This window comes from Camellia sinensis, chromosome 5, assembly GCF_055761805.1.
Source record: "Camellia sinensis isolate YWXY chromosome 5, ASM5576180v1, whole genome shotgun sequence".
Lineage (NCBI taxonomy): Eukaryota > Viridiplantae > Streptophyta > Magnoliopsida > Ericales > Theaceae > Camellia > Camellia sinensis.
In genome coordinates this window covers 139,998,709-140,014,340 of record NC_138965.1, presented here as the reverse complement: position 1 = coordinate 140,014,340, position 15,632 = coordinate 139,998,709, and the positions used below count along the sequence as shown (strand labels likewise).

General features: G+C 37.2%; 1 protein-coding gene across 1 annotated transcript; it reads left to right on the top strand.

Annotated features, from left to right (window-relative positions):
* The first annotated feature begins 8,712 nt into the window (after window positions 1–8,712).
* LOC114298974 (Transducin/WD40 repeat-like superfamily protein) lies at window positions 8,713–15,149 on the top strand. The gene is made up of 5 exons (XM_028243642.2): window positions 8,713–8,992; window positions 9,182–9,280; window positions 10,354–11,441; window positions 11,520–11,778; window positions 14,853–15,149. The coding sequence occupies exons 1-5, from the start codon at window positions 8,974–8,976 to the stop codon at window positions 15,050–15,052; spliced, it is 1,665 nt and encodes a 554-aa protein (XP_028099443.2). The 5' UTR covers window positions 8,713–8,973; the 3' UTR covers window positions 15,053–15,149.
* Window positions 15,150–15,632: the final 483 nt, after the last annotated feature.

Genomic DNA, 15,632 nt, shown 5'->3' with positions numbered 1-15,632 from the left:
AATAACATGTAGAATGATCCCAAATCACCAAAACAATGCAAAGATGGCATGCTACACATGCACATGCTCAAGGCCAACAAGCCTAAATACAAAGGAGCTATATCAAGCATGCCAAAATCAACCCAAATACTTATGGACAGACCTAAAACATGGCAAAATATGCACATAATCTTTACAAGACTAAGCCTAAAACATGCTCCAACAAAGGCTAACAACCTAAAACATGTTAAGGCATAAACAAGGCATTACATGGCAACTATGCTAAGCATGCATGGAGTTCCAAAACCAACTTGAAATCATGTTATATTATGGATATATAAGCATGAAAAACAGCCTAAACATGCTCAACACACACTCAAGCATAGGCTTCCTTAAGAGGCCAAAACATGCCCTTTTCAAGGACAACAAGGAGAGGGGGTGGCCCTCTCCTTCTTGGGACTTCAAGGCATCATCTTCACCACTGAAATCCCTCAAGATTGAGGGATTTCAGTGGTGAAGAGACCCCAACACCAAAATCCCGGAGCTAGCACAAAATGGCTCAAAATGAGGCCTTTTAAGGCCTAAGGGTGGTCAACAACCCTCAAACAACAAAACACTCTTAATAGACAATAAAGAGGGCCTAAAAACAGAACTTTTTTATGTTATACAATAAGCACAAAAACAGCTCTAAGATAGGTATAAAATCAATGCAAAAATGGGGGAAAATAGGACTAGATTCTCACCCTTGATGACCCCTTTACAAATGGTGCTCCAATGGCCTCCTTGAGCTTGAATCCAACACCAAAACTTCAAAACAAACCCCTTAGAACCTCAGCTTCAAGAGGAAGGTGAAACACTAGGTGTTTGTGTGCAATAGTAAGACACAAAGCACCTAGTGAACAAAAGAGAGGGAAAGAGAGATAGAATGTGTATCTAACCTTAACCCTAGAAAAACCAGAGCTTGGTCTGTGTTTTCCTCTCCCTAAAATGTCTAAAATCTCTAACCCTTGCAACAAGAGAGAGACCTCCTCTATATAGAAGCTTCTTGTCTTGTAAAGCTTACAAGACAAGCTTCATAAGAGGGAGATCCCTCCATACACGTGTATGGAGGGGAGCAAAAGCAAGACAGCTGTCCTAAAATATCTGTAAAAGCAGATGAACAGCAATCGGCCGGCCAAACATACCATCTTGGCCAAAAGGAGTGCCGGCCGGTACTAAATAGTGCTGACCGGCAACAAAGAGTGCCGGCCGGCAAACTATATTGCCGGTGGATACAAAAACCAGCCGGTGGCCTCTAGCCACTGCCGGTGATGGGTGGGGATGGTCTACAAGCCCCACCCTGCCTCTCAAGGGCAAGATGTAAGTGTTTGGTGCAAAACCAGACACTAAACGGTCGAGTTCGGGGATCCTGAGGCAAGGCGCGCGAGCCGAGACCTCCGGGAACTCCAAACGAACACAAACATGGATAATCACCGAGTGTTCAAACGGTGACGTCCAAGTCTTGAGGACGGTCAAAAATGGGGTGTCTACACCCGGATGCATAGCAAATTTGGAATTGTGAGCTTCAGCTAGAAGGCGTTTTCTTAAGTCACAACAATCTGGTACGCAAAGGTGATCCTGGAATTTCAACACATTATTCTCCAGTACAAACCCGGGCCTTGGTTTGGAGTCAATTTCTTCCACGATCTTTTTCAAAAATTCATCTTGTAATTGAGTTTCTCTAATTTCTTCAATGATTGCAGGTTGAGCAGAAATGGGACCCCGCATTGTTCTCGTAATACCACCTCGACCTCACTCTGTTCCAAGTCACATAACAATTCTTTTTGACCTGTGAGTAAACATGACAAATTCTCGATAGATTTTCGACTCAATGCATCTGTAACTGTATTTGCCTTCCCTGGATGGTATAAAATTTGCAAGTCATAGTCTTTGATCAACTCTAGCCATTTTCTCTGTCTTATGTTCAGTTCTTTTTGGGTGAAGAAATATTTGAGGCTTTTGTGGTCTATATACACTTCACAAGTCACACCATACAAATAGTGTCGCCAAATTTTCAAAGCAAATACTATGGATGCCAATTCAAGATCATGAGTCAGATAGTTCTTTTCATGAGAACGGAGTTGCCGAGAGGTGTAAGCAATTATTTTCCCATTTTGCATTATTACACAACCCAAACCTTTGTAAGATACATCACTGTAAATCTGAAATTCATCAGTACCATTAGGCAGAGCCAAAATCGGTGCAGTTACTAATCTGGTTTTCAATTCTTGGAAGACAGATTTCCTTTGATCATTCCAATCAAATGACACATTTTTCTTGGTTAACTGAGTCAATGGCATAGCAAGTTTTGAAAAGTCTTTTACAAATCTTTTGTAGTAGCCTGCAAGTCCCAAAAAACTCTTAACTTTTGACACAGTTGTCGGTTTAGGCCAGTCCACTATAGCTTCAATTTTCTATGGGTCCACTGAAATACCATCCATGTTGATCACATGTCCTAAAAATGTCACATTATCAAGCCAGAATTCACATTTAGAAAATTTCGCATACAACTTCTTTTCTCTTAGGATCTGCAAAACGGTTTTCAAATGATTTCCATGTTCTTCCCTATTTTTGGAGTATATCAAAATATCATCTATAAACACAACAACAGATTCATCTAGATATGATTTAAACACCCTGTTCATAAGGTCCATAAAGGCTGCAGGTGCATTTGTTACCCCAAACGGCATGACCAGAAATTCATAGTGTCCGTATCTAGTTCTGAATGCAGTTTTCTCTATGTCTTCTACCTTAACCTTTAACTGGTGGTACCCGGATCTAAGGTCTATCTTAGAGAACACTTGTGCCCCTTGGAGTTGGTCAAATAGATCATCTATTCGGGATAATGGGTATTTATTCTTCATAGTCACTTTGTTCAATTCTCTGTAATCTATACACAACTGTAAGGACCCATCTTTCTTTTTAACAAATAAAACTGGAGCACCCCAGGGTGAAGTGCTCAGGCGGATAAATTTCTTGTTTAAGAGTTCTTAGAGCTGAGCTTTCAACTCTTTTAGTTCAGAAATTGACATTCTATATGGGGTTTTGGAAATAGGTTGTGTTCCAGGTACTACATCAATTGTAAACTTAATTTCCCTATCAATTTAAATCCCTGATAAATCATTAGGAAACACATCAGGAAAGTCACAAACTACAGGAATAGTTTCCATATTGGCACTATCTGGAGACTCAGTCAACATACTACACAAGTAACATCGACAACCTTTTCTCAACAATTTTCTAGCTTTCATGGATGAAATCAAGTATAGGGGAGGTATTACACCAATTCCGTTAAATATAAACTTGGGCAATCTAGTTGGATGAAACACAACTTGTTTTGTTACACAATCAATAGAGGCATGATATTTTGTTAACCAATCCATTTCCAAAATTACATCAAAATGATCAAGGTTTAGAGGCAATAAGTCAACATATAAAAGCACATCTCCAATAATAATCTCACATGCAGGATACATATAAGCACATGTCATGGACCCCCCAGCAAGTGAAAATGCAGCTAATAAATAATTCATGGGTTCCAGTGGTCTATCTAATTTTTGTGAAAAAGCATGCGAGACAAATGAATGTGTAGACCCCGAATCAATCAGAATATAAACATTTTGAGCACAAATTGAAAGTATACCTGGCACCACTATTTCGGTGTTCTGTATATCCCCTAGTACAAGTGCGAACACCTGGCCTTGCTTCAAAGGTTCTTTTTCCGTATTAGTTCTAACATTTGGTCTTGATCTAGAAGTAGATCCTGTTGTACTTGCTACAAGATGATTGGCATCTTTTGACCCAATTGGACAATCTCTTATCATATGGCCAGCTTTGCCGCACCGGAAACAGGCACTAGACACTCGATGGCAAACTCCTTTATGTCTCCTCCCACATTGAGTACAAACAGATGCAGACCCACTGCTTTGACTTGAGCTGCTAGAGGATCCCGTATTTTGTTTCTTATTTACAGTAAATGAACGACCCTTCTTGAAATTAAATCCAGATCTTTTCCCTTTCCACTCAGTGATTGGGGCTGGAGTTTGTTTCTTTGAATGGTTTCTGCCATCAATGCCATATCGAGCACATTCACATAAGTAGGTAGGTTGAGGACTCCTATCCGATCTAATATCTCCAAGTCCAATCCACCCTCAAATTGTCGAGCTTTCTTATACTCTGTGTCCACCATATGAGACGCAAACCGGGCTAGTTCAGTAAATTTTGCCTCATATTCGGCTATAAACATTTTGCCTTGCTTAAGCTCCTGAAACTCTAAAACCTTTCGATCCCGAAAATACTGAGGGAAGTACTTGTCATAGAAGATCGCATTAAATTGAGCCCATGTCAAGTTCTCATTACTCTTTCGGATCAATAACCACCATCTTCGGGCTTCGTCCTTCAAGGTGTAGGTGGACAAAAGAACTTTCTAGATCTCAGAATAGGGAAACACTTCGAATAATTTCTCCATCTCCAATAACCATGTTTCAGATTTTAGTGGTTCAATACCACCAAGAAAAGTCGGCAGCTTCATCTTCATGAATTTCTGTGTCAGGTTAATCATATCATTATTATTTGGCTCATGTCATGCTAGTGGAGGCGGAGGGGGCAAAGGTTGTTGCCTCTGTTGCTGTGTCAATGTTTCAGTCAAGGCTGCGAGCATCTGTTCCATCTGGCTCATGTGAGCCTCTGAGGATTCATTGGTATCATTTCCCTTTGCATTCTCCATGTTGCTATAGAGACACCAAGTAACAACAAACATAGGAATAATCTTGTTCATTTCTTTCATTTTATTTATCCTGATTCAAATTCAATTTTCACATTCATAAGATTACCACACACACACACATGTAGATGGAATGCCCCTACCTCTTACTTGGACATCCTAAGCTCATATGAACTCGTGTGTGTGGTAGAACATGTACTCTGATACCATTATGTCACGACCCGAACCTGCCCTTATGGGTTTAGCGTCATAACCGACCAGTAATCCTTGGATTACCACAGGCCTCTGAACAGAATAACATATAATAGGGGCTGCGGAAGCAAATATAAAAAATTTATATAGTTTATAGAGCTGTGCAGACATACATGGGACTGAAATTTTCAAAACAAACTTATATTTATATATACAGATGTGATGTCAAAAGTACATTAGTCTTACGTCACCAAATACAAAAATAGAGTCGAAGGGAACTTAGCCCAAGTACAGATATACAAAACCAACTCAACTAAAGCCTTGCCATGATCCTCCCAAAAGGAACCTCCTCGGAGGCATGGTAGTTGGCTAACAAAACAGAATCTTAGGCCATCAACTCTGGGCCTGGTCACATGCTTGCTCACTTGCATATATAATATAAATAGTGAGCTGGAGCCCAGTGAATAATAACAAAGTAAAGGGTTTTAATGAATGTTGTCTATGCAATTACAGAAAACGAAAATAGGTTCATAATCATGTTAAGAAATCGAAGTTCATAACAGAAACAGATTCAAGATCATATTCATAATCAGAATTTGCAGTTAACCATACGTGGTACATTCATTAGCACTAGCAGAAACAGTTGACCCATAAAGGGACAACCATAAAGGCATACAGTTGGCTCACGTGCGCGGAGACGGTACGGTTGACTCGTGAGACGTACAATTGGCCCATAAATGAGACGTATACATAAGGATCCATAACAGTTGGCTCATGAGACGTACATTTGACCCATAATTAGGACGTAACAGAACAGATAACAGATGTCATCTGAAGCTAATGATGTCACGGATACAGTTCAGAAACATAGGACAACCATTCATTCATGTAAAAAATAATATTCAGAAAACAGATCATTTTATATCATTCAAAAAATACTTATAATTGAACATAACTTTACAAAGTTATTACTCACAGATAACTAGTGGCTCCAAAAGACGAGTAGAGAGTAGGCAATTCACTTAACTTAAGGCGCACGACCTACATAACATGATAGACACATACATTGAAACATACGTTCGGATTGTGCATAACTTATTTCATTTGTTCTTAGTGTGTTTCTAGCCTTTATTCTCATCATGGTGTCTTAATCTTGGCCTAGGAATGCCTAGGATGGAATGAGGATGCAAAAATGTACTTGAAAACATTTTTCAAAACTTGCTGAAAACAGGGTTCATGCTCGAGCGTGCAAAATGTGAGGGTCCGCTCGAGTGTGAGACTCAGACCTTCGCTCAAGCATGACTTTTGTCGCTCGAGCGATCTGCAAAAACACATGAACTTCTGGAAGCATGCATTTTACGCTCGAGCAGAATTCTGGTCGCTCGAGCCAAAGTGCAAGATTAGAGGGTCACCGCTCGAGCGTAGAATCCGACGCTCGAGCGGAAGTGCAAGATCTGGAATTTCCAGATTGCACTGTCTAGCTCCAAGCTCGAATTCTACACCGCAAAACTCATCTTCTTAGGCCAAAATTCTGGAGAACATCTAGGAACTTGTAAAATATCATGGTTTGAACATCTTCAAACTTATTTTTGAGCTTGTTTTTCTCTATTTTTTAAATATTCTTTTTGGGTCATTTCCCCCAATTTTTTCAAATTTTATTTTGGGTCATAACTCACATGTTTCTAATCATGAAATCATTATTTTTCAAATGATTTATCCCAAATAAATTATAGCATATCTATCCAATTTACTTCTAGAAGAAAACAGACCATAAGCACAGGTTAAGATCAGTCAATTTACTTACATTCACTTTGCAGAAAAAAGTATAAGCTAAACAAAACTCATAGTTGTTTTAATAAAATGGAACAAACATCTCTTCTGAAAAATTGATTTTAGAGTTTGCTTAACTCACTAACTTGTGAAAAACAAGAAGCATAACCATAAATAAACCCTTTCACTCATTTTATTATAAGTTGCCAGCATTTGTTGGGTTTCTACACTTGCAATGCAAAACAAGTTGCAAAACATTTGTTTACTTGCAAGTGGGTGAGAGAAGAGAATACTAGGGTTACACATAGAGATGTAAGAAAAATTGAAAAATTTGACCAAACCGATTGAACTAAACCAAACAAGTTATATTTGGTCAGTTTTTTTAATATGAAACGGTCTATGCGATTTTTAAAACTAATTTTTTTGATTTTCGGGTTAAGCACTTAGTGCACTGAATTAAACCAAAACCAACCGAAAGTTTCGCATATGAAACATAATATATATTAAATATATAATGAAGTTGGTTGAGTACAAAATTCAATGATTCACTTAATTGTTTATTTTTTCTTAAATATCTAGATTTGACAATAGATATTAGCAATGTGATAAGTATTTAGTTTGCTAGTCATGTGTTTGAGTCAAGTTTTGCTACTACTATGCATATATAGCTATATTAGATGTTTATATCATTTTCAATTTTTTGTTTTAACTCTACTTGATAAATTTGTGATTTAGTCTTATAGGATGATGGTTATAAATTTTAGATTATATTTTGTTTTTAATTCTACTCTAGTAAAACTTAAACACTTAATATTAATTCTTTTGTTTATATTTTTGTGAATGGTTGGATTGGATATTGAAATAATGTACAAATGGTTAATTCAATATTTTTATTTAAATTATTTACTATGTGGGTGTTTGGGAAGTTGTTATTTTAGTAGGTTTTTTTAGTTTTTGATTATTTTTGGAGGAAATTTTTTTTGTGTTTAGGAAGATAGTTGAATTTTTTTGTAGTTGAATGTGATGTTTGTGAGAGAAAAAGTAAAATGATTATGAGTTTGATGTGATATTTTGTCTGAATTTATTTTTTATTTTTTTATTTTTTTAACCTATTTTGTCTTTTAGCAAAAAACTAACAAAAAAAACAAAAAAAAACTCTTTCCAAACACCGCTTATATTACAAATTTAAGAAGTAACTAAAATTTGAAAAGTTGTACGCACTAAGCTGAATTGTTTGAATTGGTGCGATTTGATACAATTTAGTAAAAAATTAGATTTGTATCAGTTCTCAATATAATAAAATTGACATTATCAGTTTGGTGTAAAATTTTACCTAAACACCGATCGTCCTAAATCGATTACATCCCTAATTACACACTTACAAAACTTATAAGAAAATCTGATGGTCCAGATTTAAAAAAAAATAAAATTTATATACAGATGCGGACGGATAAATACAGTTTTAAGAAAAATCACAACCTATCGTTCATGACCTGCAAAATAGAAAAATCTTTACCCGCATCTCACCCTAACAATTATGAAAATTTGTCCAAATAAATGCAGATGATTTGAGTTAGACAGTTTTCACAGGCCAAATAAGCCTATGCCCAACCTTAACAGTAGGCATACATATGACAGGAAAATGTGACAAGAGTATAACAATAATGGGGAAGGATGGCCAACGGTGAGGCAGGAAGAGATGAGCAAAAAAGGGTAGAGTCATTATAAATTGGGCAATGGTAGAGGGTCACAATTTTTGTGGTTCAAATGGCTCAAAGCTGTCAAAACGATGTCGTTTTGAGCACAAAACATGTCAAAACGACGTCATCTTAACAGTTTTGAGCCATTTGAGCTATAAAAATTGTGTCCCTCAAACATTATTCTTATAAATTATCCCCGATTTAAGACTCGCTAGTTATTATTAAAAAATTATTATAAAGTATCCTATCACCTTTTTAATTTTTTATGTTTTTTCTATAAAAATTAAAAAATTATTAAAATAATCAACCACTTAAACTGGTTCGGACTGGTGGCTCGGACCCGGTGGGGGTTCATAGGTGTCACGAAAGCCCTCTCTAGCTCTCTCTCTCTCTCTCTCACAAGGAGGAGGAAGAAGAAGAAGAAAGCCCTCCCTTCCCTGCTACTACCAATCTCTCTCCTATTCCCCGGCGAACTATCGAATCCACACCCTTCTCTTCTCTCTCTCTTGTCTGTGCTGCGAATGCGCTTCAAAGACCTCGAATTTTGATAAGCTTTCTTCCAACACCACCATGAACGCCCCAATCATCGGTACCTTTATCTATCTATCTATCTATCTATCTATCCCTGTGTGTGTGTGTGAGTATTTGTTGTAGAAAAGTAGGGGTTTTTTTTTTTTTTTTTTTTCTTGTGAATTTGTTGTTACTTGTTAAAATGGTGATGGTGGTGATTGTTGTTTTGTTTTGTTTTGTTTTGTATGGGTGTGTGGGGTTTGTGAAGACCCATTGCAGGGAGATTTTCCGGAAGTGATAGAGGAGTATTTGGAAAATGGGGTCACGAAATGCATCGCCTTTAATCGCAGAGGAACCCTTCTTGCCGGTAATTCCTTTCACTCCTCTTTTTTCAACTTCTCAATTTTTCTGCCCTTTTTTTGCTCTACTTCCATTCCTAATATATATATATATATATATATTAAAATTTTTGGTGTTTTCATGTGTATATATCATTCACACTTTTTATTTGATTATTTAATTTACCCAAAAAAAATATACTCACTTTTTTAACAGAACACACCTAAGAGTTAAGTTATCCTATAAAATCTACAGAAGATAATGAAGATTCACAAATCTTCCCTTGAACCCAAATATTGAAACTATGCAATAATGACATCTGCATTCTATGTATATCAGTCTCTATGTCTTCAAAACTTTGTCGATTCCTCAACCGCCAAATACACCGCATAAGCACATTGGGGCCACCTCCCATGCACTCTCTACCCTTTTCAATTGGCGGCCGCCTGCCGTACATTTATGGTTCTTGTCACCATCCACTGTATAAACCAAAAAATAGAAAAAAAAGAGCCAAAAATCCGTCTTTCCTGATTATCAATTATGAGAATAGAATCAGTTGTCATCCGTACAAAGAAAGACACCTTTTATAGGAACCCTAGTTAACAAATACTCTTTTATGAAAATGAAATTCCCCAAAGCAACCAAAAGGTAGGAGTAGAAGGACTTAACTAAGATACTCCCATTTCCATCCGTCCACACCATCAATTATTCTCCATCTTCTTGTATATCAGTCATATGTAATCATTAAACAACATTGTCAAGAAAGAATACCATGGTCTCACATCGATTCCAAGCCTCAATCTGGAAAATTTGAGTCTTGCTCCCTGCTATCTCTATTTCTGTTATCTTTTCATTTGGTAAAGGAGTTGTAGAATATAATTAAGTATTGGTAGGTGAGATGCTGCCATAGTCTTTTCCATTACATCGTGGCAACCAGATATATCTTGCTTCCCCCCTTCCTCCTTTTGCATTTCTTCAATAATTCTTGGATTATCAGCTTTTAGTTGTTTCGACTAAAGAAGTTTTGGTGTATATCAAACAATGTAAGGTATCTTTGAATCCCAGTTGCTCACTTTGGAAAATTCTTTTGCTCTCTTTCAGCTGGGTGCATGGATGGAAGCTGCGTTATTTGGGATTTTGAGACCAGGGGCATTGCTAAGGAACTCAAGGATAAGGATTGTGTTGCTGCCATAACAAGTGTCTGTTGGTCAAAGTATGGTCACCGCATACTTGTGTCCGCCATGGACAAATCAATAACACTTTGGGATGTTGTCAAAGGAGAGAAGATAACAAGAACAGTTCTGCCTCAAGCTCCCTTCCAAGCTTATCTACACCCTGGTTCCTCTACCCCATCTCTTTGCCTGGCATGCCCGTTCTCAACTGCTCCCATGATTGTTGACTTGAACACTGAAAGCACAACTGTCCTTCCAGTCTCATTACCTGAGACGGACACAGGATCTGCTCCTCCATCACGCAATAAATTCTCAGATGGATCAGCTGCTTTTACTCCAACTTCTGCGTGCTTTAACAAGTGCGGTGATCTGGTCTATGTGGGAAACTCTAAAGGAGAAATACTCATAATAGATCACAAAAATGTTCGAGTGCTTGGTGTTGTTCCCATTTCTGCTGGTTATGTGATAAAGGATATTGCATTTAGCAGGAATGGACAATATCTTCTTACAAACTCAAATGACCGGACAATCAGGATCTATGAGAACCTTCTGCCCCTGAAAGATGGACTTAAAGCCCTTGATGAATCAAGCAAAATCCCAGATGAGCTAGATGGGGTTGAGAATTTTAAAGCTGTTGGAGCAAAGTGCTTAGCATTATTCAGAGAGTTTCAAGATGCCATCACCAAAATACATTGGAATGCTCCATGTTTTAGTGGTGATGGTGAGTGGGTTGTTGGTGCTTCTGCTAACAGATATGAGCACAAGATCTACATATGGGATAGAGCTGGACATCTTGTAAAAATCCTTGAAGGTCCAAAGGATGGGTTGTTAGAATTAGCATGGCATCCTGTCCACCCTATTGTTGTCTCTGTTTCCCTAGGTGGCTTGGTGTATATTTGGGCTAAAGATTATACTGAGAACTGGAGTGCATTTGCTCCGGATTTCAAGGAACTTGAGGAAAATGAGGAGTATGTAGAACGAGAAGACGAATTTGATCTGATACCGGAAACTGGAAAGGTAAGAGAAGAAAGCCTACTTGGGTAGCTCTTCCTTTGTTTATTCTTTTGCTTCTATAATTTATATGCGTACTTGCAGGTGAAAGAATCAGATGTTAATGAAGATGATGAAGTTGATATTATGTCAGTGGAGAAGGATGATTTCAGTGATTCAGATATGTCACAGGGAGAAATATGTTTTTTGCCCGCCATTCCCTGCCCTGATGTTCCTGAACAGCTAGACAAGTGTGTAGAAAGTTCTTCAAAGCTGGTGGACAGCAACCATTCTGGTTCGCTTCTTTCAGAGGAGGCAGGGCAGAATGGACAGGCAATGAACCATGAAGCAAGTCCAATTGAAGGTAAGATTACGCCTTGCCTGTTTATATATATATATACTATTAAGTTATCCTAAAACTTATTTTCAAAGAGTAGGCTTCAGTGGTCATGTTTGTTTGTGATTTAAGACCGTGACTTGGCAACTTCTGTATTGGATTAATTCCTCCCCAACTAAAAGTGAGCTAAATGATAAAGACGTTTCTAAAACCTATATTGAGGATTTCATATGGATATAAACAAGCATGTAGGATTCATTGTCATAAGGGATCCAAATGACTTTTTTACGTGTTGGCTGTCGGCTACCTAACACACAACAATCCCGGCGGAGTTAAGAGCCAAATAGATTACTTTTTAGTGAGGAAAGTGAACCATCTAGAATGCAATGACTGTAAGGTGGTTCCTGGAGAGAGCCTAACGTCTCAACATAGGATTTTAGTACTAGATTTATGCTTCAAAGGGCAATACCAAGCTAGGAAGGATAGTGGGCGTCATAGGATGAGATGGTGGGAGTTAAAAAGGGATAAAATAAAAATATTTAAGAATAAAATGGATAAAGAAGGTACTTGAAACTTGGAAGATGATCCTAATACTATGTGGAACTCGATGGTCAATTGTATGAGGAGAATCTCAAGAAAAGTTCTTGTAGAGTCAAAAGGAAAGGGACCAAACTCTAGGGAAACTTGTGGGTGGAGGGAAGAGGTTCAATCGGTAGTTAAGGCGAAAAAATAGTGCTTTAAGAAGTGGCAGAAGGATAGAACTAAAAAAAATCTTAAGAGCTATAAATTGGCTAATAAGGAGGTCAAGAAAATAGTGAGAGGTTAAGTTGAAAGCTTATGATGACCTATATACTAGATTAGATAGTAAAGAGGGAGAGAACAGGGTATACAAACTTGTTAAGATAAGGAGAGCAAAATAAGAGATTTTAATCAAGTTAAATACATCAAGAGTGAGGATTCTAAGGTATTAGTGAAGGATGAAGAGATTAAGGAAAGGTGGAAGAACTGTTTTGAGAAACTGTTAAACAAGGAACATGCGCTAATAGGGGAGGAAATAGTCAGTAATAAGGAAAACCAAGACTATAGGTTATATTGCAAGATTATGAACTTTGAAGTGGAGATTGCATTTAAGAAGATGAAATCAAATAAGGTTTTAGGACCTGATGATATTCCTATTGAAACTTGGAAGTGTTTGGGTAAGAAGTGGGTGGCTTGGTTAACTATGTTGTTTAGTAAGATTTTGTTGATTAGTAACATGCCAGATGAGTGGAGAAAGAATATTTTAGTACCAATCTATAAGAATAAAGGAGATATCCAAAATTGCAATAATTATAAAGGAATCAAGCTAATGTATCATATAATAAAAGTGTGGGAGAGGGTGATGGAACGTCGATTGGGAGATATAATAGAGGTGTCAGAGAATTAATTTGGGTTTATGCCTGATAGGTCAACAATGGAAGTGATTTATCTTTTGAGGAGAGTAATATAAAAGTATTGAGAAAATAAAAGAGACATTCATATCGTGTTTATCGATCTTGAGAAAACATATGATAAAGTGTCTCGGGATATAATCCGGTGGGTGTTAAAGAAGAAAAGGGGTGACAAAAGGTTACATTGATGTGATTAGGGACATATATGAAGGGGTGGTGACCACTATTAGATCGCTTTTTGGAGTGACAAATAAATTTTCAATTACTGTAGGGTTACACCAAGGAATCTACCTTAAGTCCTTATTTTTTTTCTTTAGTTATGAATGAGTTAACGAGAAATATTCAGGATGATGTATCATGGTGTATGCATTTTGCAGATGGTATCGTGTTAGTGGATGAGACTAGAGAACAAGTTAACACTACGTTGAAGATTTGGATAGAAGCACTTGAATCTAAAAGAATTCAGATAAGCAGAACTAAGACAGAGTACATGGAGTGTAAATTTAGTAACAGTAACAATGAAAGCAAAGAAGAAGTGAAGATTGAGAACCAAGAACTACCTAAGAGTGAACATTTTCGTTATTTAGGATCGATTCTCACAACAGCGGGAGAGATTAATGCAGATGTGGTCCATAGAATTAAGGCGAGATGGCTTAAATGGAGAAGTGCGTCTGGAGTACTGTGTGATAAACAAGTACCCACTAGACTAAAAGAAAAGTTCTATAGAACGGCTATTAGACCAGCGATGTTGTATGGGACGGAGTGTTGGGCAACCAAGAAACAATATGTAAATAAGATGAGTGTTGCTGAGATGAGAATGTTAAGGTGGATGTGTGACAAGACTAGAAAAGACAGAATTATAAATGAGTATATTCGGAAATGGGTAGGAGTAGCACTGATAGATGATAAGTTTATAGATTGAGATGGTTTAGTCATATTCAATGGAGACCAACAGAGGCAGTAATGAAGAGATGCGATGCAGTGACGGTAAATGGAAGTACTAGGGGACGGAGTAGACCTAGATTGACGTTGACTAGGGTCGTAAATAGAGATATGAATATACTTAATTTGATTAACGAAATGGCCTTTGATAGAGCCGCGTCGAGAAAAAGGATTAATGTAGCCGATCCTATTTGATGGGACTTAAGGTTTGGTTTGATTATACACAAGCATGTATGTGTATTATATTAAGCTTTGTTATGGATGTGATGATTATATGTTTCCTATAGGTTGGGTTGATTTATTAGGTGATGTGTATTATTGGCAAAGAGGGTTAACTCCATTGGGTCTTTGTGCTTTGTTATCAGAAATCAAAATGCTAAAGAAGGAAATATTGTTTTCTTTTTCCATCAGTCAAGAAATCTGTTGAAATTCTTTTGCTTGACATGGTATTGGAAGATACAAATTTGTCCCCTCTTGCTTGACTGTTATACACTACATGATAGTAATGTATGTGATTCCTGCATCATGGATGGTAGGAAGAGGAAAATGACTTCACTCTCTCTATCTCTCTCTCTCCACAAGTAAAGTGCAAATGAACACATCTAATATGCTTATATAATCATACTAGAGTTCTGACTCTACTGCAAGTGGACATCTTATTTGGGATAAATAATATTCTAAATGTTTCTTTTTAGTTTCCATGTTTAATTTGACTTGACTTGTATGCAGTGATGGATAATTCTGCTGCTGAAGATACACGACCACACTTGAAAAGAAGACGGAAACCTTCAGAGAAGGTGTTGGAGTTGCAGGCTGAGAAGGTGCGAAAACCCTTAAAGAAGATAAATCCATCCGGTAAATCGTCAAAAATAAAAGACAAACCTGTCATTGAACAGGATACTGTATTTGCAGATGATGTTAGTGAATGAGTATCATTAGATAAAAAATGCTTCCCTCATTGAGTTTGTACTTTGAAAAATTTCTTCGTCCCAGCTGGATTATTAAGTATAATTTATTGTTTTTAAAGATAGTGGTTATGGCATATTTATCTTAATCTTTTTAAATATATATATATATATATATTTACTTGTCCTATAAAAAATGTGTCTATTTTTCAACTACTTCTTCAATCAATGTCATGATTTACGGAATTCTTGAACCTAAGGGGATTGACACTCATTCAGCCATTCTTCCTGTAGCATAACACATGGGGAAAAACTACTCCCCCTCTCCCTCTCCCTCTCTATATATACGTCATCCTGTAGGTCAAAGCTCATTCATACGCCATAGTCAAGGTGTTGAGTTTGTTTGGTGTTAAGTTTCGGTTTCTAATACCTTTAATGGTTTGTGAAAGGAATTGATGTACCTTTTTGGTGTTGAATTTCTGTGAATTAGATTGGATGTCGATGTTGCAAGGATTCTTGTGCTCTTGTACAATCTGAACTGCATTTTGATGAGGAATTAATAGCAGATTCACACTGAAATATTTGTAGTCAATGTGAAAAGTAT

Excerpts from the sequence above, each read along its gene's own strand:
- LOC114298974 (XM_028243642.2), top strand. Across the intron at positions 9,281-10,353 it reads CAGAGGAACCCTTCTTGCCG|CTGGGTGCATGGATGGAAGC; the intron begins GTAATTCCTTTC and ends GCTCTCTTTCAG. Across the intron at positions 11,779-14,852 it reads TGAAGCAAGTCCAATTGAAG|TGATGGATAATTCTGCTGCT; the intron begins GTAAGATTACGC and ends ACTTGTATGCAG.